The 21,247-nt window shown below is 36.1% G+C and overlaps 3 protein-coding genes across 7 annotated transcripts; 1 reads left to right on the forward strand and 2 right to left on the reverse strand.

Annotated features, from left to right (window-relative positions):
- The first annotated feature begins 33 nt into the window (after positions 1-33).
- Positions 34-3,012, forward strand: LOC126665037 (squamosa promoter-binding-like protein 3). Its single transcript, XM_050357711.2, has 2 exons — positions 34-420; positions 2,710-3,012. Exons 1-2 carry the CDS (start codon positions 116-118, stop codon positions 2,825-2,827), a joined length of 423 nt encoding a protein of 140 aa, XP_050213668.1. The 5' UTR covers positions 34-115; the 3' UTR covers positions 2,828-3,012.
- Positions 3,013-3,246: 234 nt separating this feature from the next.
- Positions 3,247-5,933, reverse strand: LOC126665036 (mitochondrial arginine transporter BAC1). 2 transcript variants are annotated; one of them, XM_050357709.1, is made up of 8 exons: positions 5,652-5,925; positions 5,425-5,514; positions 4,795-4,896; positions 4,521-4,625; positions 4,328-4,426; positions 4,069-4,257; positions 3,842-3,940; positions 3,247-3,724 (listed from the first exon to the last, which is right to left on the reverse strand). In XM_050357709.1, exons 1-8 carry the CDS (start codon positions 5,739-5,741, stop codon positions 3,590-3,592), a joined length of 909 nt encoding a protein of 302 aa, XP_050213666.1. In that variant the 5' UTR covers positions 5,742-5,925; the 3' UTR covers positions 3,247-3,589. The 2 variants fall into 2 exon arrangements, with proteins under 2 accessions (XP_050213666.1, XP_050213667.1); XM_050357710.2 differs by having other exon boundaries at positions 3,566-3,716; positions 5,652-5,933.
- A 1,452-nt stretch (positions 5,934-7,385) lies between these two features.
- On the reverse strand, positions 7,386-12,923 carry LOC126659055 (glyoxysomal processing protease, glyoxysomal). Of its 4 annotated transcripts, none has more exons than XM_050352708.2 (14): positions 12,686-12,923; positions 12,551-12,597; positions 12,283-12,466; positions 12,126-12,173; positions 11,970-12,047; positions 11,028-11,171; positions 10,587-10,688; positions 10,310-10,413; positions 10,095-10,180; positions 9,916-10,010; positions 9,094-9,832; positions 8,457-8,649; positions 8,082-8,173; positions 7,386-7,834 (listed from the first exon to the last, which is right to left on the reverse strand). In XM_050352708.2, the coding sequence occupies exons 1-14, from the start codon at positions 12,749-12,751 to the stop codon at positions 7,569-7,571; spliced, it is 2,244 nt and encodes a 747-aa protein (XP_050208665.1). In that variant the 5' UTR covers positions 12,752-12,923; the 3' UTR covers positions 7,386-7,568. The 4 variants fall into 4 exon arrangements, with proteins under 4 accessions (XP_050208665.1, XP_050208667.1, XP_050208669.1 ...); XM_050352710.2 differs by having other exon boundaries at positions 11,028-11,116; positions 11,966-12,047; XM_050352712.2 differs by lacking the exons at positions 12,126-12,173; positions 12,283-12,466; positions 12,551-12,597; positions 12,686-12,923 and having other exon boundaries at positions 11,028-11,208.
- Between the last annotated feature and the right edge of the window lie 8,324 nt (positions 12,924-21,247).

The following is a 21,247-nucleotide window of genomic DNA, read 5'->3' on the forward strand; positions in this document are numbered from 1 at the left end:
CATATGGTCGATAGAGAATAAAAATGAAATCTCTTGTGGTCCACATTTTGCATTCTCTCTTATTTTGTCCTTCTGTTGCTTCTTGTTTTTTTTGCATTATTTTCTGGTTCTCAGAATGAATACAAGAAAAGCTGAGGGAAAGAGAAGCTTGAAGGAGATCGACGACGATGAGGAAGAAGAAGACGACGAAGATGGCGGATTAGGGTTTCCAGAAGATGATAAGAAAAAGAAGGGTAAGAGAGGATCTAGTGGTGGTAGTGGCTCAATGCTACCAGTTTCTTGCCAAGCTGAGAATTGTTCCGTTGATATGAGCGATGCGAAACGATACCATAGACGCCATAAAGTCTGTGAGTTTCATGCCAAAGCTTCTTATGTTCTTGTTTCAGGACTCCATCAACGCTTTTGCCAGCAATGTAGCAGGTCAAACCCTAAATTTTTCATTTCACTTTTTTCCTAATCTTTAATTGCTTTTTACTTGATACAAACCCTAAATTTAGAATTTAAAGATTTTATGTATTTTCAATATATTGAAAATGAATTTTTAGACTTCATAATTAAAATAGATCACTAGAGATATAAGCCATCCTGTATAGGTTACTTTAATTGATTATTTTGGTCATAAGTCAATTTAGTTAATAGGTATATTCAAGTTCAAGCCTTCATTAATTTGGTAGTACAATGTCTAAATTTTAATTATTGGCGGTAGCCATTAATGGAGTGTGTTTTAATTTTATTTTTCAAAAATATCAAAGTTAATAGTATAATTTTGTTATGGAATTAATGATATATTTGCACAGGACTTGGCATAAATTTTTAAGATAAATTCTTATATTTCCATAAAAGATGCATAACCAATCAAATATTATAAAATTTAGGCTAAATCAATTTTGGGTCTCTAAACTATACTAATTTGATTCATCAGGTTCTTCAATTTCTATTTAACTTTCTCAGATCATTTAAATTTTTATTTTTTAGTTCGTCTCAGTTTCAATTTGATTTCCTCAAATCCCTAAATTTTTAGTTTTTGATTCATTAGGTCCTTAAACGGAGATCCATTTAAAGACTTAATGAACTAAAAAAAATTAAAAGTTTATACATCCAATGAACTAAAAACAAAAGTTCAGAAATTTGAGGAAGCCAAATAAAAATTGAAGGATCTGATGAATCAAAATAACAAAAATTTAGAGACCTAAAAAGTCAAATAGAAGTTGAGGAAACTGATAAATCAGAACTTTATAGTTTTAGGGATTCCAAAATAGATTTAGCTAAAAAATTAATGGTATTTAATTTTTTTTATTTTTTATTTTGTTATCATTTGAGTAATTAGATTCATATGTCTTTCATGGCCAAATTTAGATAAAAATCTCTCAATTTTAAATTTAAAGTGATATCTATTTATAGTATTAGGCTAAAGATTTGGCAATCTAGGACCTTGTTCAAGATGAATTTAATGACCTAATACTCATGGCCATGGATGCTCTTATGATGTTGAGTGAAATAGACTTCAGTTAGGTATAGAATAATATTAATAGATGGCTATGAGATTTTTTAGTGCATGGATGTTAGTAAAAGGAAATTATATTTCATTCTATTGCTAACTAAAAGGAAATTAATAGATGGCTATGAGATCTTTAGTGCATGAATAATTTTAAAATATCACATCAATGGAAAACTATTTTTTTTCAAAAATAAATACTGTAATCAAATTGCTTTATTAGGCAGATATATGAAACAGACGATTTAGGTTATTAGATCAAGTGAGAACGCCTCTCCCAAGATCAATACTTTTAAAATAAAAAAAGAGATATAAAATAAGAGTATATGTGATTAGTGATATATATGAGTTGAACCGAGTCAGAATTATCTAAGCTCGAACTCAAACTCGACTGTGTTATACAAGATTATATAGTTTCACTAAAAAAATAAATTTTAACCAATTAAAATGGTTTATTTTTAAATTTAAAGGTAAAAACAATTAATACATTAACAAATAGGTCTTTTTAATTAATACTCGAAGTCGGTTTGAGATTAATTCAAGTATAGCTCGAGCTTGGCTTGATTCAAATTTTTCGAATCGATTTTGAGTAATTACATATGGTGTTATTTGACTATGATTAACTTCAAAAACTATTAATTTTTTAAAAAAATGATAAGAATACACTGTTGGTTATATTGCCCTTTTTCTTGAGAATTATTGGTCATACTGCACTTTATATTTTGAAGTAACAGCTGAACCAAAACAAAAAATCTGTGTAAATTAAATAAATGAGGACGATTGGTGTGAGTTAATTGATTACGCATGACAAAACAGTAAACGAACAAGACAGGGATGTGACATATGAGCTGGAGATGACAATTCAATTATGAATCATTCTTAAAATGGACATAAAATAAATACCACTTGCATTTATGTCTTTTCTATTATGGGTTAAAATACAATTAACTAAAGTCTATAGTATAATTTTAACATAAGTTTTTCATTTTTAAATTTTACAAGTTTGAATTATCTTTTTTATAATTCGAATTATCGATTGAAAAATTGACCAATCGGTGTTAATATAGATACCGAAAGTCATTTGTTTTTGTATTTCGGCATTCCGCATCAGCGTCGATGGATTGATACCGTTTGTTAATTAGGCGATTCAAATTGTGAAAAAAAGAATCCTACAATGAATTTTTGGTATGCGATTGAAATGGTACTTTTGGCAGGTTCCATGAAATAACGGAGTTTGATGAGAGCAAAAGGAGTTGCAGAAGGCGATTAGCCGGACACAACGAAAGGCGCAGAAAAAACTCATCGGAATGCCACGGAGAAGGCTCTAATTGATAACAACGGAGTTTTACTTAAATTGGATGGAAAGGCTCTATATTATTTCCGAATAAATTTGCCTGTTCCAGCCATATTTAGATCTATTTTTAGATCTAAATATGTAGTCTCTAGCATGCTCTCTCTCTTCTGTCAATCAACTTAAACTGTAATAATTATGAATTTGCTAAGCACCTTTCAAACAATCTCATTGGAGTGTTAGTCTTTAAATTTATTAAATTTTGTTTAGTATTTTGAATTTGCCTCCAAATGGTAAAGATGTGCAACTGAATCCAACAAAATAATCAAACCGAAACAACAAATTCAGTTAAGTTTAGTATAAAATTATAAAATTTACAGTTTTTTGGTTCATTTGGGAGATTATAATGTTTCATTTCCATTTTGGTACAAACTGAAAGTCTAAAACGAACCCAAAACAATTGAACCAACTGCTAAAGTTCGATTTAGTTCGATATATCTTAAATCTATGTGAATTCCGTTCGGTAATTTGCATCATCCCCACATTGGAGGCAGACATTATAATTGTATACACTAGTACAAAATTGTCTGAAATAAATTATCTAATTTTTAAATCCTCCTGCACCATAATTCTAAAGAACTAGAGATGCTCTGCGAAACAACAATATCAGAGCTCTCTACTTCAAGAACTAATAACTGATGCTTTATATTCATATCAGTTACGGTGTCTTCCTTTATAAGACCTCATCAACCTAAAACATCGTTTGCTGAAAAACAATCGCAGCGAGTAAATTAGTACCATAGTTAATCGCGCCTGATCCCTAACATTTTCATGGCCAGCTCCCAGGTGACTATAGCGGCAGCATTAGCAGGAAAAGCTCTCATGATTGTCGGACCCAAACCTGCATAGCATCCTTTAATTCCAGCTCTCCTGTAAATCTAACAAAAAGGGCCCTATTAGCTTGTCTATTTCCTTTTTAATTAGTCTGCAAACCCCTGATGCCGGAGGTTGGCTGTGATACAGATTATGCAATTAACGGAGTAAAGAAATCTTACCGAGTTTAGTACTCGGAATGGATTTCTGGTGGAACTTTTATCTGGAGCAGTTTGGATGATGGTTTTCGCCACATCCAAGGGCAAAACAGCAGACCAGAACTAAATAACACGGAAGAAAATAAATATATTGCAAAAAGAACAATAGGCAAAATGTCGCAAGGTAACATTATAACTATCAGAAAGAAACGTTTTAATTTACAGAAATGCAAGACTTTTAATACACTTACAGCTACACCACCAAGGCCGCCGCTCAAAATTCCAATCCCCATGTCAGTCAAGTGGCTATGGTTAGATGAAGAGGATTTCAGTTGTAAGTGCATGTAATAACGAACATATTCATAGACGCTGAAGAAGGCCGCATTACCACAAGATTCTCTTAACAATGTTGCCAAACCTCCTCTAAAAATACCTGAAGCCTGAAAGGTATTTCATCAGATTAAGACCATTTTATACATTAATTAGCTGATAGGCAGGCGAGATTCTCACCCCGTCATGTTTCACTGTTTGAAGAACACAATCAAGAGGGCCACTATATCTACTGTACTTTGGAATCAAGGAGTCCGTGCCTTGGACTTGCATCCTACACTGGAGAAACTCAGTTTCATAAATGCTACAAAAATGAGAAAAAAGAGGGAGCAATCACATAATTTTGTGATTTCTACAAGCATTGTCAACTAACCTTTACTAGCTCAGACGAACATAATATAAAGCTGATAATTGCTCCACTATAAGCTGCAGAGGGAATTATTACACGGGGATTGGGCACATCGCTATTTTTTCCTTCCTTCATGAATAACATAAGGGGAGAAACGGTTAAGGGGAGAAACGGTTATACTAGGAAAAAGAAAAAGTAATTAACTTAATATGTCTGTAAAACCATCAAGCAGAATGTCTTCCGCATGTCAATACCAGAAATTAAGCAAACTGACTCGTCCAAATTACATCTTGCGTACCTGCAATGAATGCTTCGTTTGGGAATAAATACCAAAGAGAAGCGAACTCTCAAAAGCCACCCCAATAAATGAAGATGTCGCACCCCTATAAAGTCCTTTAACCTGTCAAAACAACTATAACTATCTTTTGCAAAGTACAATTTGCTCTAAACAAATTCAGACAATTTCCTCACAAGCAGCAGAACTAAAATGAATGTGAGCATGCTCGAATAAGCTATCGTAAGTACATCACATTTTAACAACAAAGCGCATAAATTAATGCTAAACAAAGAGCAGGGACATATCAAATTGATCAAAAGTTCAAACTTTTTTTAAACTGATTTCAGTTATACTTCATTAGCTTGCGAAACATGTAAGCTTCATCATATGCTTATACTAGGAATAGGAAGCACAGACATGGACACAGGACACTTGACACGGAAACGGGAAAACGGTGTCCGAACCGTTCCTGAAACGTCGATTGAACGAAGTGTACGTGCTACCTGGTGCTTATGTAATTCCTTACATTTCATACGAATTCAACAATAAGCCGATACACGAGGATTATAAGTCAATCAATCTAACTAGCATATATCAAACAAACAATCAAGTAAAAAAATTAAAGCTCCAATTTTTTTTTAAAAAGCATACTCCTTCAGTCTGTAGAATCCTAGCAGTGCAATGCAGACCATTTCTGTACTTAATCCCATGAGTTTCTGTATTATGTTTTTGCATCATCACCTACAAAATCAAACCAAAGAAATACACATACAAACTCAAAGTTCAGTAAACTCAAAAACTGTATACAAAAACAACCCCCCATACCAAGAATGGGCCAGAATCAAAATTTAAGAGGTACCCGTATCAAATATAAGTACCTTGACCGTGTCAAAAGGAAGACCAGTGATAACGGTGGCAACTCCGGCGAGTAAACCGGCGAGATACTCCTTGTGAGCAGCCGCCTCCATTTTTTACTCTTATTTTTAACCAAGGGGCTGTAATTTAGAGTAATTGAAAAGGATAGAGATGGGTTGGACTTTGTCACCAATCGGGTACTGTGTTTTTTCTTGAACGTTGAATCTGAAATGGATGCATGTTGAATCAATTGACTCAGAGTGAAGAGAGACGGTGAAGTGGCATGGTGTTTATTTATGGGAAAATTGACACGGGTGGTGTGTGAACTTTCCTGAATCTGTTATTGCAGTCACTGATCTTTTACTTCTTTCAAATTACTCCTTCTATCTTAAAATAGTACACTTTATTATTTCCACCAAAAATACAAGGCCTAATTATTTAAAAACCACCCATCTTGTAAATTTTTTTCATTTATACCATGACTTAGGAAAATTTTCAATTGTACCCTATTTTTGATTTTTATGTTTCATTTGTACCCCAAACTTAAAAAATTTGATAATTTAATTAATTTAAAAATGAAAATATTAAAAACAAAATACATAAATGATTAATATTAACGTTTTATTAGAATATAGGTTAAAAATGAAGGACTAATTTAAACTTCTTTCAAAAGAAAATAGGTCAATTTAACTCATTAGGGTAGAGATGAAATATAAAAATCAAAAATAGGGTACAATTGAAAATTTTCCTAGGTCATGGTATAAATGAAAAAAAGTTACAAGGTGGGTGGTTTTTAAGTAATTAGGCCAAAATACAATTAGTATTCTAGATATTTATAAATGGCCTAATCACTCAAAAACCCCTCACCTTTAAACTTTTTTTCAATTCTACCCCGACGTTGAAAATTTGTCAATTTTACCCACTTTTGAATTTTCCGTTTTCAATTGTACCCCAATATTTTAATTTTTGTTAATTTTTTTACTTAAATGATGAAATCATTCATTTAATTAAGTCTAAACATGAAATTAAATTCTTTTTTATTCAAAAAAGTACAAATAAATCCTTTATTTTTAAAAACTAACTAAAAACCATAATCAAATTAACACTAATTTAAATTTTTAATTAATTTAAATAAATTTTAAAAATATACAATTAATATATGCGAGACATGTAGAATGTTTTAATCAAATTTCCAAACGCAAAAGACGTTAATTTAATTTTTCAGGGTACAATTGAAACACAAAAATGCAAAATAGGGTAAAATTGACAAATTTGCAACGTCAGGGTATGATTGAAAAGGGGCTAAAAGGTCGGGGTTTTTTTAAGACATTAGGCCTTTATAAATTTATCTTCATATCATTACCCTTATTAAATGTGCCGGCCGATTCAATTTTTTAAAACAATGAAAATAAATCGCAGACTTTTAATAATAGCAACAATAAATAGATTAATTTAAAGATTGTTATTTATTAGAAATAAACAAATATTTGAGATAAATAAAAAAAATGGATAATTATTTTGGAACAGAGAAGTACCATTTTAGCTGATTTTGATTATTGATATGCTATGTGAAATTAAAATAATAAACTATAACAATAAATTGACAAATTAAAATGATAAACTATAGCAATAAATCTAATATATATATATAATTCCAGTGAGATAGATTCTTACAATTGTTTCCACTTTGATTTCACAATGGATAACTTGCATTTTGCTGATAAAAAAAATCAAGAAAGAAGTTCTACAAAATGAAATGACATGCAGAAAATTTATAGAATAGCTCTCGTGTCTGTATACAATCTTTTTCTTTTTTAGAAGGTTTGTATACAAATTTAAGTAAAGTACAAATATCAAGCACCTAAAGGCACTTTCTTGATTACCATTCTTTGTGTGGCATATAAAATGTGGCGTTCATGCTGATTATATCTATGACATTGTCATAATTTGCTAGGAAAAATCTCATCTGATATACTCTCTACCTTAGCTAGTTGAGTTGAGCTTCTCAAAATCTTGTCTCGTTCGGCTATGAAATTTGCAAATTTGGAACCTCTTGCTTGTTTTTCGTTACCTTCGAACAGTGATTCCGGAAGATTAGGCAAAGGAGGAGTTGGCTTAGGAGAGAATGATGGCATCAACGCCCACACCGAAGAAAGTTGCTGATTAGGTTCGTCGAGTTTCTGCAGAAGTGATATATCCTGCATATCTGTCTCCAGCAAACAACATTATCAGATATCGTCAATGTATCAAACTTCAAGGAACATAGGAATCAAGTTTATAAAACAACATAAACATTTTGGTCTTTGATATTCAGCATATTTAACTGATCAAGTATCTGATACGGAAAATGATTAACTTGAGCATGCTATATCTTGCAGCAGAAGAAATAACTGAAATTAGCTCCATTTCATGATCAACTTTTTCTCAAAGCATAAAAAATTCCAGTAAATCACCTCTTGCAAACTCAAAAATCGGCGCCAATAGTGCACAAGGAATGCTGAAGTTGAGATGTGGTATAACTGTCCCTCCCCCATGCCTTGCATTGCTGTATCAAGAATACATCTCGTTAGATGCAGAACAATCTCGAACCGATGAAGACTTAGTAGGAGGAAATTAGTATTTCGAGCTAATTTAACACTAATTTCACATGGCACCATCATTGGTCAGAGAATCTTTTGGAAATGCAACACTTAGGTTATGTTTGCTTCATAGAATTGATAAGGAATAAAATAGTAATTCCATATGAAGTTCATATTTAAATAAGTAATAGTGATTCCATAGAATTGCTATTCTACCGCAAACCAAAAACAGCCTTAAATAAACTATACCTGGTAACAAGTCCAATCATATGACCTTCTGAATTGATGACAGCACCACCACTAGCACCAGGGTGGACAGCAGCAGTTGTTTCAAGCATTGCAGGAATACATAAATCCCCTCCTTGGATGGATCGATGAAGTGGAGGTGCTTCCACTTTAACTATTTTTGCTACCACTCCAGAGCAAACAGAAGGGGAAAAGCCTGCACCATTTGAAGCGCAAATGAGTTTGAAGGACCACCGCAAAGCAACAAAACATACAATCAGGAAAACCTTTTCTGAGATTACTAACAAAGCACCATATATTAAATTATGAAAAACAACAGAGATCCTGAGTAATGATGCAGCGTAATAAAGGATCTTTATTTTGTAAGAAGCCAGTTGACGTATCTACATACATGTAATAATGATCATAAAGTTGTCAATACGACAGTAAACTACAAAATAAATTACAAAAGTGCACTCCAATGAATATTTGAAACTAAATGATTGAACATAATAAGTATTCCTGAGAGTGAACCCAAAATGAGAGAAAAATATAATGATGCATGAAATGAAGAAATTTTAAATAAGATGCTTATGGCATGGATTTGTTTCCAAAGTTGTTCACAATCTAAACAGATGTACAAGGTTCACAAGGCCATTACCACATCTTGGTCCAAACAGTCCATGTCCGATAACATACGCCTTTGATCCCAAATTCGGGCAGGAAAAATCCACCTTGATAGGGCAAAGCTGATCTGGAACATATTCAAGCTGCAGTAGGGCAACATCCAGAGGTCCTTTTGAAACATAAACTATTTTAGCATCACACCAAATCCAAGGGTTAACATGATCCAAGCGAACTCTTATGTTTCTATGGACACTGTAAGAAAAACTAAATTCGTATCTCTTATTCTGATCAATTAAAGAGGAACCCGTGATCTTCGCCGTTTTTGACGGTACCCTCTGACTCTCCCTGTAGCTATCAACGTTGCCACGCCCGGAAAATACAGATACTTCAGGTGGGATGAAAAGTTCTCCAGACTTCATTCCATTTCTTCCACCATTGACAGTTGTTTTTCCAAATCTCCATGGTTCTAACAAGTGAGCATTTGTGAGTATTAGGCCTTGATCATTCAGCAGAACGCCGGATGCCCATACACCTTCATCAATGGTGATAAGACAAATGGAAGTCATCACCTTCTCAACTGGTAGGGGTGACGAGCTATGAGAATCAAATTGTTCATACTTATATCTAAGGGGTACATCTGACCCATGGCTGTGTGCATTTCCTACAGCATCAAAATTATTCTTGTTAATTGTGGTTCCTTTTTCTTCATTTTGAGGCTCCTTCAGCAGCAAGTCACTGCAAGCAGTTGCAACGGCTTCCCATGGTATCATCAGCTGTTACCCAAGCTAGAATTATGCATGATCCATTAACTACCAGATAATACAAACAACGTAAAATGAGAATGTTTTCCAGTTACCTGAATTTCAGCACCAGTACACTTTTGCCTCAATGGTCTAGTCAATATACCAATGAAATGTCCACATTCACCAAAAACTGGAGAACCTTCCATTCCTTATATAATTAGTACCAAAAATGGAATCAGAAATCGGAAGCACAAACAGGCTACTCATAATAACCTCAGAAAAAATTATCAACCTGGTAGACACCGAATATCAGCCATCAGCAAAGAAACATTAGATGATCTAGCTGGATAACAGTTGGCAATAGATCCCATTGACAAGCTGGTTCAGGAAGTAAAGTGTTAAGCAAAACAAACGTAGCTTTAAAATGTCAATTGCGTCATTGATGCCATTTATAATCTTATTAAGAACATGGTAAATAAAAATAAATGAGAAAATGAAAAAACATACCTGTTAAAAAAGTGCACGGGCGAAAGAATACCAAAAGGAGAACCCACTGTTAAAAGAGAGTCCCCCCTATTAATTGAAGGTGATACCGTAATGATTGGCAGATCCTAAATGACAACAAATATAAAAGCATTATATAACTTAAGCAAGCAAACAAGCTAACCATAATGAAAATATTAATGACGGTGTCATCTCCCATATCTATAAATATAAATAACAATAGAAAACAACAAACATTGTACAAAAGCAAATGATAGAAAAAAATAAACAGGAATGATACCTTCAAATATAAAAAGACTCCAAGAAGTGCAATTCTAGTAGTTGTTTTGCTCACGACGCTTGGATCACCAGATTCCCCTATTACCATATGCTTCTTGCCCTCCTTGAAAGATGCATTCCCATCCTCAGTCAGAAAGGATCCACTTTTGACATTGCTCAGCCAATTAATCATATTATGCATGGATGCTAATCCAGTGAAAGTAATACTTGTAAAGAAACTTAATCAAAATGTCATTCTGGAAACTTATTAAACTTACGAAACGTTTTTCTTTCACATATCTTTACTTACGAAACTTTTTTCTTCACATATTTTTGAGTTATTTGGATGAACTTGATAAAGAGTACAAGAAGAACAATAGTCTAATAAGCTCAAAAACACCCCCACTAGTATCAAAGGTTGGAGACAAAAAAGCACCAACATAATTTATTGTTGTTTACTAACCTGTGCCGGAATCACTTCCTTAAAAGCCCGAGGACCATTATCATGTGAGGCCAGAGACCAACCAACCTCCCATCCATGTTCCAGTGTCCCTGAAGAGGATTCAACTAGTGATTGGAGTGCGCGTGAAGATGCAGGAACATCAACCTTCATTTTGAATGGGTGAATCAATAACGTGTAGGATCTACATATTCGTTCATTTTTTCAACAAGTAACTGAATCAAACAAAATAAATCAACAATAAAGAATGTTAAAACATCCCTACGATCAAACCATTTCATCTCATCATCAGTTTAATTATTGAAATCATAAAAACAAACATTAGATCTATATTTCTCGTTATAACTAACCAATCAAGTTACCAAAAAAATCTTTAATGTTGACACTTCCCTATGATCTAGCAATTCCATCTCATTATTGAAACCATAAAACAGAAGTGACATGGGGGCATTTGGAATTTCACCACCCACCAGATCATTTTGATTTAAAGCAAAAAGTTGATTAGTAAAGACTTGAGATCTTCATGAAAGACACCAAAAACATGCTATCCATATAAAAACTTTATGAACACCAGCCACTTAAGTCGTGACCCGTCATTTGTTATAAATTCTCAACAGTCTCCCCCTTATCATTGGCCATATTCACTTAAAAGAAAATCATATGCGATACTAATGGAAACCACTATGTTCCAATTCAATATCTAGGAATAGCCAACATTGTCATTATCTATCACACTGATGGATATGAATCTGTAAATTTATAATGCTCCACTTAAGTCCCAAAACAACCAAATGAAACAAGTAAAGCTTAATATTCAATAACTAGCAGAGCTTGGTGGTGGAATTGTAAGATAATGAACCATCCAGCAACTTAGCATAGGAATTACTGATTTGCTAAAGCTTTTTTTGATGTCCGAACAAAGAGAAGAAGAATCCATGTACCTACCAATCTTAAAAGTTGAGCACTATGCCACCGAGAACCTCCTCCATCAAAATTTCCCTCAGCCACTCTCTCCACCATTTCCTGAAAATCACACTCAAACTGTCATAAACACAATCCTACAGGACACATCACTTTCAACTAAAAAACATCACCACTTACATCTATCATAACATCAATTTGAGCACCAGCAATCATCTCTGGTCGACCCTGCAACAAAACCACAACTTGCTTACCATAATCCATAAAAAACACAACCAAACTAAACAAAAAACAAAACCAATTCAATTTACGCATGTAAAACACTCGAAACTCAAACCTGATCACTCCTCTCTCTATGTTGCAACGACAAAAAGGACTCAACAACAGAAGCAACAGTCACAACAAGAACCAGAACCTGGCCCTCAACACCATCAAAGCCCAAGACTTTCTTTGCCAAGTCAGCATCAAAAAGGGTATCAGGCAACAACATCCCAGAAGCTGAAAGTGTTGTCTTTCCAGAACTACAAACATACCCATTAACAAAAATTGTCAAGAATTTCAAAAAAGTTACAATCTTTCAACAATGAGTTACAATCATTACTTACTTGTAATGATGAAAAGCATGTTTTCTCATCTTAACGCCTTTTGGGTCCTAAAATAAGCTCCCAACAATGAGTAAAACGTGTAAAGATTGAGTCTTTACATGATTTGTAATGTAAAAATAAACGAAGAAGACTTACAGGGCCGGTGACTCTGACCATAACGGCGAAGTTCCGGGCAAGATTAACGGTATCTGGGGAACCCATGAGATTAAACCGAAGAAAAGTTTGGTTTGAAAGACTGTAACTTTGGGCTCGGATGAGATTATATGATTCTTATCATCTCGAACTAATAAACAAAACTGCTGCTTTGTTTTCTTGCTTTCAGGATGATTCAGAGTTGTGGATACTAACGGTGTTACGGTGACATCAATTTTACAGACTTTGATGTTAAACGATGTCGTTTTGCAGTTTAGTTTTTTATTGGAAAATTTCATTTCTGTTAATTTTTAAAAAAATTAAAAAGATTCGGCTAATTTAAAAGTCAAGCTTCAATTTTTTGACTAGGTCACTGATTGTCATTACTTTCTCTGAAGCTATACAATTTTTAATTTTTAATTCAACTTATATTATCTTTTTATTTTTAAAAAATATATAATAGACTAGTTAACAAGTTGTGTTTATTTCTAGTATACATTTATGGAATTATAATCAAATCGTATTGAATCGAAAGAGCAATACTAGACAATGAGCTCCATTGGTGGCGGAGCCATTCATCGGTGGAACTATACGCTCGCTTGGTTAGAGTTGGTCGGAAATATAATTTTTTTTTTTGAAAAAGTTTTGATTTTAAATCTTGCTCTTATTGATATGAAAAATCGTTTATTAAAATTGCATTCCTTACAATTTCTCCGATTAAATATTCTTACTATACCATTATTCTCAAATTCACTTGGTGCAGAGGTAATGGGGAGAGAGATCCCATTTTCGAGAGACTCGACCGGGCCCTCGGAAATTCAAAGTGGAAAGAGATGTTCCCAAATTCTTCAGTTTTGACTCTGCTCAGAGAAGCCTCGGACCATGCCCCGCTCCTCGTAGACTCTGATACTGGAGCTGGATTTACTAAGAAGAAGAGGAAGAAAATAGTGAGATTCGAATCCTTGTGGGTTCGAAGAGACGACTGTGAAGAAGTCATCAAGATGGCTTGGGGTAGCGATGGTACAACAGGTCGGCTGGGTGTTCCTTGGAAAATCAGTAATTGTTTGAGCAGACTTCAAGATTGGAATGTTAATGTGGTGGGAAATTTGAATAGGAGGATAAAATATAAGAGAGCCCAGTTATTTGAGTTACAACAAAATGCTGCAAACTCTAGCCAGTATAGCATCGTTAGGGGAGTAGAAAGCGAGCTGGAGGAATTGTACCGCTGCGAAGAAACTCTATGGATGCAGAGATCAAAGGCGTTATGGTTAAAAGAAGGAGACAAAAATACAGCTTTTTTTCACCAAAAAGCTTCTCAGCGAAGGGCGAGAAATCACATAAACGGCTTGTTCAACGAGGAGGGGAATTGGTGTGAAAGTGAGGATGACATGAATGTAGCTATCAGAGATTATTTTCTGAAACTTTTCAACTCCACTTGCCCGACTGATTGTGAGGAGGCTACAGCGGGTATTCGAAATAAGTTAAAGCCAGCGATGATAAACTCCATTAACAGGCAATTCACGAGAGAGGAGGTGGAGAAAGCTCTTCGGCAAATGCATCCGCATAAAGCTCCAGGACCGGATGGTATGTCGCCGCTCTTTTATCAGAAATATTGGCATATTGTTGGTATTGACATCAGTGATCTCGTTTTGGCAATCTTGAATGGAGCTCCCTTTCCGGAGAATGTGAACCATACTAATATTGTTCTTATCCCAAAGAACAAAAATCCGGAATCCATGAAAGATTATAGGCCGATTAGCTTGTGCAACGTCCTATATAAGATGGTTTCAAAAGTTATCACCAATAGACTGAGAATGGTAATGCCGGGGATCATCTCAGAAACTCAGAGCGCATTTGTTAAAAACAGGTTGATTACTGACAACATCTTAGTAGCTTTTGAGTGTTTTCATTTTATGCACCAAAAGAGAAAAGGCAAAAAAGGGTACATGGCCATGAAATTAGATATGAGCAAAGCCTATGATAGGGTGGAGTGGGGCTTCGTGAGGAAAGTCATGGAGAAGATGGATTTTCCAATCCAGTTCATTGATCTAATCATGAAGTGTGTTTCAACGGTCTCTTATTCAGTGCTTATAAATGGTGTCCCTCAGAGCAAGTTCCTTCCAAATAGAGGACTCCGTCAAGGAGATCCTTTATCGCCTTTTTTATTCATCATGTGTGCGGAGGCGTTTTCAGGTCTGATCTCCGAGGCTGTGCAGGCAAACAAAATACATGGGGTACAGGTAGCGCGTAATGCCCCAATCATCTCTCATTTGTTTTTCGCTGACGATTCGATTATTTTTGCTAGAGCCTCTGAAAAAGAAGCTAGTGAGATCCAAAAGATAATAAAAGTTTATGAGAAAGCATCGGGGCAAATGATCAATTTCGAGAAAACTGCGGTGTCGTTCAGCCGTAATATAGGGGCTGCCACAGGAAGACTAATTGCAAGCCAAGTGAAAGCAAAGACGGTAGTTCACCACGACCGCTACCTAGGGCTGCCAACCTTTGTGGGGAGATCAAAAAAAGAAATCTTCAATATCCTCTTAGAAAGGGTGTGGAAGAAACTAAGTGGGTGGAAAGAAAAGTTGCTGTCAAAGGCGGCTAAAGAGACTTTATTGAAGTCGGTCATTCAAGCTATCCCGACTTACACGATGGGTGTGTTTAGAATTCCTGCCAGCGTGTGCCAAGAAATTCAAAGCCTCATGGCTAAGTTTTGGTGGAGAAATGGTTCCGAGGGTAAAGGAATGCATTGGGTAGGTTGGGAGAAAATGTGTCGCTCAAAGAGTAGTGGTGGTTTGGGCTTCAGAAACATTCCGGCATTTAATTCGGCTATGTTAGCGAAACAAGGTTGGAGAATAATTCAGGACGAGAACTCCATGGCAGCCCGCATCCTTAAAGCTAGATATTTTCCGAGGAAGTCTTTTTTGGAATCAAATCTTTGCCCGGGGGCAAGCTACACTTGGAGGAGCATTCACAGTGCTATTCCCTTGCTTAAACAAGGAATCCGTTGGAAAATCGGAGATGGTAGTCAGATTAGAGTTTTTAGAGATCCTTGGGTGCCACGTGATGGTCTGTTTATGGCTCACCCGAAGCAACCACATATGGATGATAATCTGACGGTGAAAGGATTGTTAGATGCTGAAACAGGTACGTGGAATAAGCAGTTGGTTAGAGACCTGTGTACTGACCATGATGCTCATTTCATTGAAGCTATGAACGTTAGGGATGCAAATGCGCAAGATAGAATTATTTGGCATTACTCGCCGAGGGGTTTCTTCTCGGTTAAGGGAGCTTACTACCTAGAAATAAACAGTAAAGACACGGCAGGAGGGTCAGGAACTGTTCATGGCGTTTCAACGATGCTGTGGAGGAATATATGGAAAATGGGTATCCCACCAAAAATCAAACACTTTGCTTGGCGTGTTATTAATAATAGCTTGCCAACAAAGAGTGCGATAGCTCATAGAACCTCGCTAGGTGATGGTCTTTGCTCGAGATGTGGAGAAAGAGAGTCCCTGACTCACGTTTTCAAAGAATGTGGCTGGGTTAGAGGTATTTGGTTCGGTTGTACGCTAGGTATGGATACTAGGAGACTTCCTGCAGCAGATTTTTGGTCATGGGTGGATTCGTATGGCAGCTCCTGGAACCTGGAAATGACTGAACTGTTTTGGGTTATGTGTTGGGCCATTTGGTATGGAAGAAATCAACTCTGCTTTAGTAGTAATGATATTCCCTACGAGGTTGTTATTTCTTTGTGCTATAAGACACTGGCTGAGTTCAAGGAAGCTAATGCTAAAAGCTGCGGAAATTCAGAGAAGAGGGATCCCGTGTGGACTAGACCAATGGAAAACTGGATTAAAATGAATTCTGATGCAGGGATGGCGAGAAGAGGTAAATGGGGTATTGGTTTTGTTGGAAGGGACTGTGCAGGTGAAGTTGTGATTGCTGGGAATAAGAACATCCAGATGAGACAATCTGTGCTCGAGGCAGAAGCAGAGGCCTTATTATGGGGTTTAAAGATAGCAACTGAGTGCTCTCTAAAGTTGGTAGAATTTGAATCTGATTCAGCTCAACTAATTTCAGCTTTAACCCATGATGAGGAGTATTTAACAGAAGTTGGAGATATATTAAATGACATCAGAGCTGCTGCAATGAACCTTGAGGGCGTGAAATGGAGGTTTGTCAAGCGACAGGCTAACTCTCTAGCTCACATGATAGCTGCAGAGGCGGAGTCAGATGAGGGTCGAATTTGGATGGAAGAAATTCAGCCACAATGGATGCAGACTTGGAATGAAGATTTATTGAAGAGTTGTTTAGCTGATAGTAGGTTTATTTCTGTTTAGTTTGGCTGGCCTTGCTGTGTAAGGTTATTGTCTTTAATCAAAAAAAAAAAAAAAAATACTGTCTATAAAATATAAAATATTCTAAATATACTTTGAATATTGAACTAATTGAATAATTAACACATAAATACTAGTATATCTTTCATCGGGCAATTTTCGACCAACAAAGTATTAATGTGGAACAAAAATTTAAAATTTAATATCCAATATTATCAAAATTAACAATTCATATTAAAATTACAAAACACCTTAAAATTGGCAATTAAATCTTAAAAGAATATTTATTAAGTGGTGTAGGTAAATATTTGCCATTATTAAAAGCAAAAAAGAAGAAGAGAATAGAATTACGCGACGGGGAGAAGGGCAGCTAACAACACACAACAAGAAAAACAAAGGTCAAGCAAGCTCCAACATCCACCGTCGTCACCACAGTTGAGAATATAGGAAGTTTCTCTTTTGTATTTCTTGTGTTATGTATTTTTGACTGATCTGATTACAGACAAAGGCAACAAGCCTATATATACAAGAGAACAGTGAAGTAAAAAGTTACCCTAATACAAGAACCATTAGATGATTGACACATCACTCACTTACATAAAATAAAGTAAACCAAAAGATATATATACACTGAACAACAGCTATTGACTTTCTCCTTCAACACCCCCCTTCAAACTTGGCAGTGGTATGGGATTCTCTACAACTCCAAGTTTGTCCCTTAAATATTGAAATCTTGAAGGAGACAGTGGTTTTGTTAAGCAATCAGCTATTTGATCATGAGAGGGTACATACCGAACATCGAGTAGTTTCGCCAGAACTCTGTCTCGCACAAAATGAACATCGATTTCAATATGTTTGGTTCTTGCATGGTAGACTGGATTTGCAGCCAAAGCACTTGCACTCATATTATCACACCATGTCACTGAAGTTGTCGGTAAAGGAAAATTCAACTCTTTAAGAAATGATTCGAGCCAGGCGATCTCACAGGCAACTTGAGCTAATGCTCTGTATTCAGATTCCGTGCTTGACCGTGCTACCACAGATTGTTTCTTTGAACTCCAAGACACAAGTGTATCACCCAGAAAAACACAATGCCCAGCTGTAGACCTTCTATCTTCCGGGCAACACGCCCAATCAGCATCTGAGAAACCATAAAGGGAGAGATTAGCACAATGCTTTATGTGAAGTCCCATTATTTTTGTACCCTTTAGGTATCGTAATACTCTCTTAACCGCCTGCCAATGTTTCATAGTTGGACTTTGAAGGAATTGGCTGAGCTTGTTGATTATAAAGGACAAATCAGGTCTTGTGTTCGTAACATATTGCAATGCTCCTATAACACTCCGATAGAGGGTTGCATCCTTCATTGGTTCCTCGCCTGAGATCGCTAGCAGTTTGCCGGCAACTGCTGGTGTTGGGCAAGGTTTGAGGTGTTCCAAATTGGTTCTCTTCAAAAGCTCTTCAATGTACCTCGTTTGAGTCAAATACATACCAGTGGCATCTCTCCTAACTTCAATTCCCAGAAATAGGTGAAGATCCCCCAAGTCCTTAAGAGAAAACAAGTTGTTCAATTTTTCCACAAACTCTTTTAGAGAATTAGGCTTGTTTCCTGTAACAATCATATCATCCACATAGATAAGTACAAGAATTACTTGCGTTTCATCATTGAAAAAGAACAAGGATGAGTCATTTTTTGAGTTCTTGAAACCCCAATTCACCAGAACATCTCTTAATTTTTCAAACCATGCCCTCGGAGCTTGTTTGAGGCCGTATAGAGCTTTGTTCAATTTGCACACATGGGTCGGCCTCTGTTTGTCTATAAATCCTTCTGGTTGGTGCATGTAAACCGCTTCTTGCAGGGTGCCATTTAGGAAGGCATTGTTGACATCTAGCTGCCTCACTATCCAGTTTCGTGAGACTGCTATAGTGAGAATAACTCTCACCGTAGAAGCTTTTACCACTGGACTGAAGGTTTCTGAAAAATCAATTCCGGGAGTTTGATGAAACCCCTTTGCCACCAACCTTGCTTTACATCTTTGAAAGCTCCCGTCAGCATTGTGTTTGACCTTGAAAACCCATTTATTGCCGACTAAATTGTGGGAGGATGAGTATGGCACCAATGTCCATGTGTTGTTCCTTTTTAAAGCAGCAATTTCTTCCTCCATTGCTGATTTCCACATGTCACACTTAATTGCCTCTTGCATTGACAGTGGCTCTTTTGGTGACTCTGATGTCTGTGCTGTGAAAAGATGAAAATCTGATGGGTATGTCTTCGGTTTATGGATCCCGTCTTTGGCTCTAGTGACCATAGGATGGCCCGCTGGTTGAATTAAATTTTGCTCATTTGTATCAGCCTGTGTAACTTCAGGTTGTGACCCTTCATCAATAAGTTGATTTTCTTGAGTTTCATTTGTCATCGGAAGAGAACTATCATTGGCAGTCTGACTGATTGGACTTTGAGCTTCATGGCTATCAACATCAAAGTCAATAGTATTTCCACCACTTATAGCAGATTTACTCGAAGTGGCGCCGACTGCAGATTGCGAAGTTTCAGGTGACAAAGCTTCAGCTGATGAAGCTTCAACAGAGACTTGTGAATGTTTTATACGATCTAAATCGCTATGATATGAGGATGTTGGAAGGTGTAACCAGGAAGGTGAAGTGATAACAGTTTGAGTTTCAGGCTGCTTTGTGTTTAGGAATCCTACTTTGAAAGGAAATTCATTTTCATTAAACACAACATGTCGAGAAATATACATTCTACCCGTTGAGCTCAGACATTTGTACCCTTTATGAGGATTACTATAACCAAGGAAAACACATTTGGTGGAGTGGAATTGAAATTTATGATTTTGATATGGTCTCAAGCATGGAAAACAGGCACAACCAAAACTCTTTAAGGACAGATAGTTTGGAGATTTGTTCAACAGTTTCTGAGTTGGATTTTGATGGTTTAGGACAGGTGTGGGAAGGCGGTTAATGAGAAACACTGCTGTTTGAAAAGCTTCATACCAATATTTGAGTGGCATGCTTGCTTGAGCAAGGAGAGTGAGGCCTGTTTCCACAATATGCCTGTGTTTCCTCTCTGCTCTACCATTTTGGGCTGATGTGAGAGGACAAGAGTGACGAAATTGTATGCCATGTTGTTGAACAAAACTAGCGAGACTAAGAAATTCACCTCCCATGTCTGTCTGTAAGCATTTTATTTTTGTGTTTAGTTGGTTTTCCACAAGAGTTTTGAATTGAACAAAGGTATTGAATACATCAGATTTTTGCTTTAGTGGATAGATCCATGTGTATCGACTGTAATCGTCAATAAAATGAACGTAGTATTTAAAACCAGAAGAAGAAGTTATTGGAGCAGGTCCCCACACATCACTATGAATTAATTCAAGTGGTTGTTTCGCATGAGACAAAGAAGAAGGAAAAGGAAGTAAATGAGATTTTCCATATTGACAGGCATCACAAAAGTCTTGTTTTTCATTTAATTTCAAATTGAGATTACAGGACTTCAAAATCTGATCTAACACTCTATTTGAAGGATGGCCTAAGCGTCTGTGCCAAACTTCTCTTAGGGAATTTAAATGACAATTAGGACTAGAATTATTCGACTGACCCAAAGCTGAAATTAAAACTTGATGGTTAGGATAATTGGTTTGTGGTTTTGATGGAGAGAGCTCAAATCTATATAGTCCATTCTCAAGTCTCCCTTGAAGCAGCTCCAGACCTGTCACTTTGTCCTTAACAACACAACCAACAGAGTCAAATTCAACAATAATATCATTGCAGGCAGTTAATTGAGATATGCTAACCAAGTTCTTTTCAATTTGCGGAACATGTAATATGTCCTTTAAAACCAAGGTTTTATTGTTATTTGTTGTAATATGAGAGTTTCCTATGTTACAAATGCTCAGTCTCTCACCATTTCCAACAATTAGAGTAGACTTACCGTTGTAGTTTTGCTTTTGCTCAAGAATGTCAGGGTCATTCGTCACATGGGTACTTGCTCCACTATCAGCAAACCAGGCTGGATTATTGACATTCTCTGGGCATGCAACATAGGCAGAATGTGAGTTGGTTCTGTTTTGCTCAATTGGTGGCGTGTTGCCCATGTAGTTGTTGTTGTACCTGTAGTAGCAGCTTGCTGCACTGTGACCACTTCCTCCACAGACTTGACAAATCAGTTTGAAATTGTTATTGAAGTACCTGCCTCCTCTTCCTCTGGGTG

The sequence above is a fragment of the Mercurialis annua genome, linkage group LG1-X (genome assembly GCF_937616625.2).
Source record: "Mercurialis annua linkage group LG1-X, ddMerAnnu1.2, whole genome shotgun sequence".
Classification (NCBI taxonomy): domain Eukaryota; kingdom Viridiplantae; phylum Streptophyta; class Magnoliopsida; order Malpighiales; family Euphorbiaceae; genus Mercurialis; species Mercurialis annua.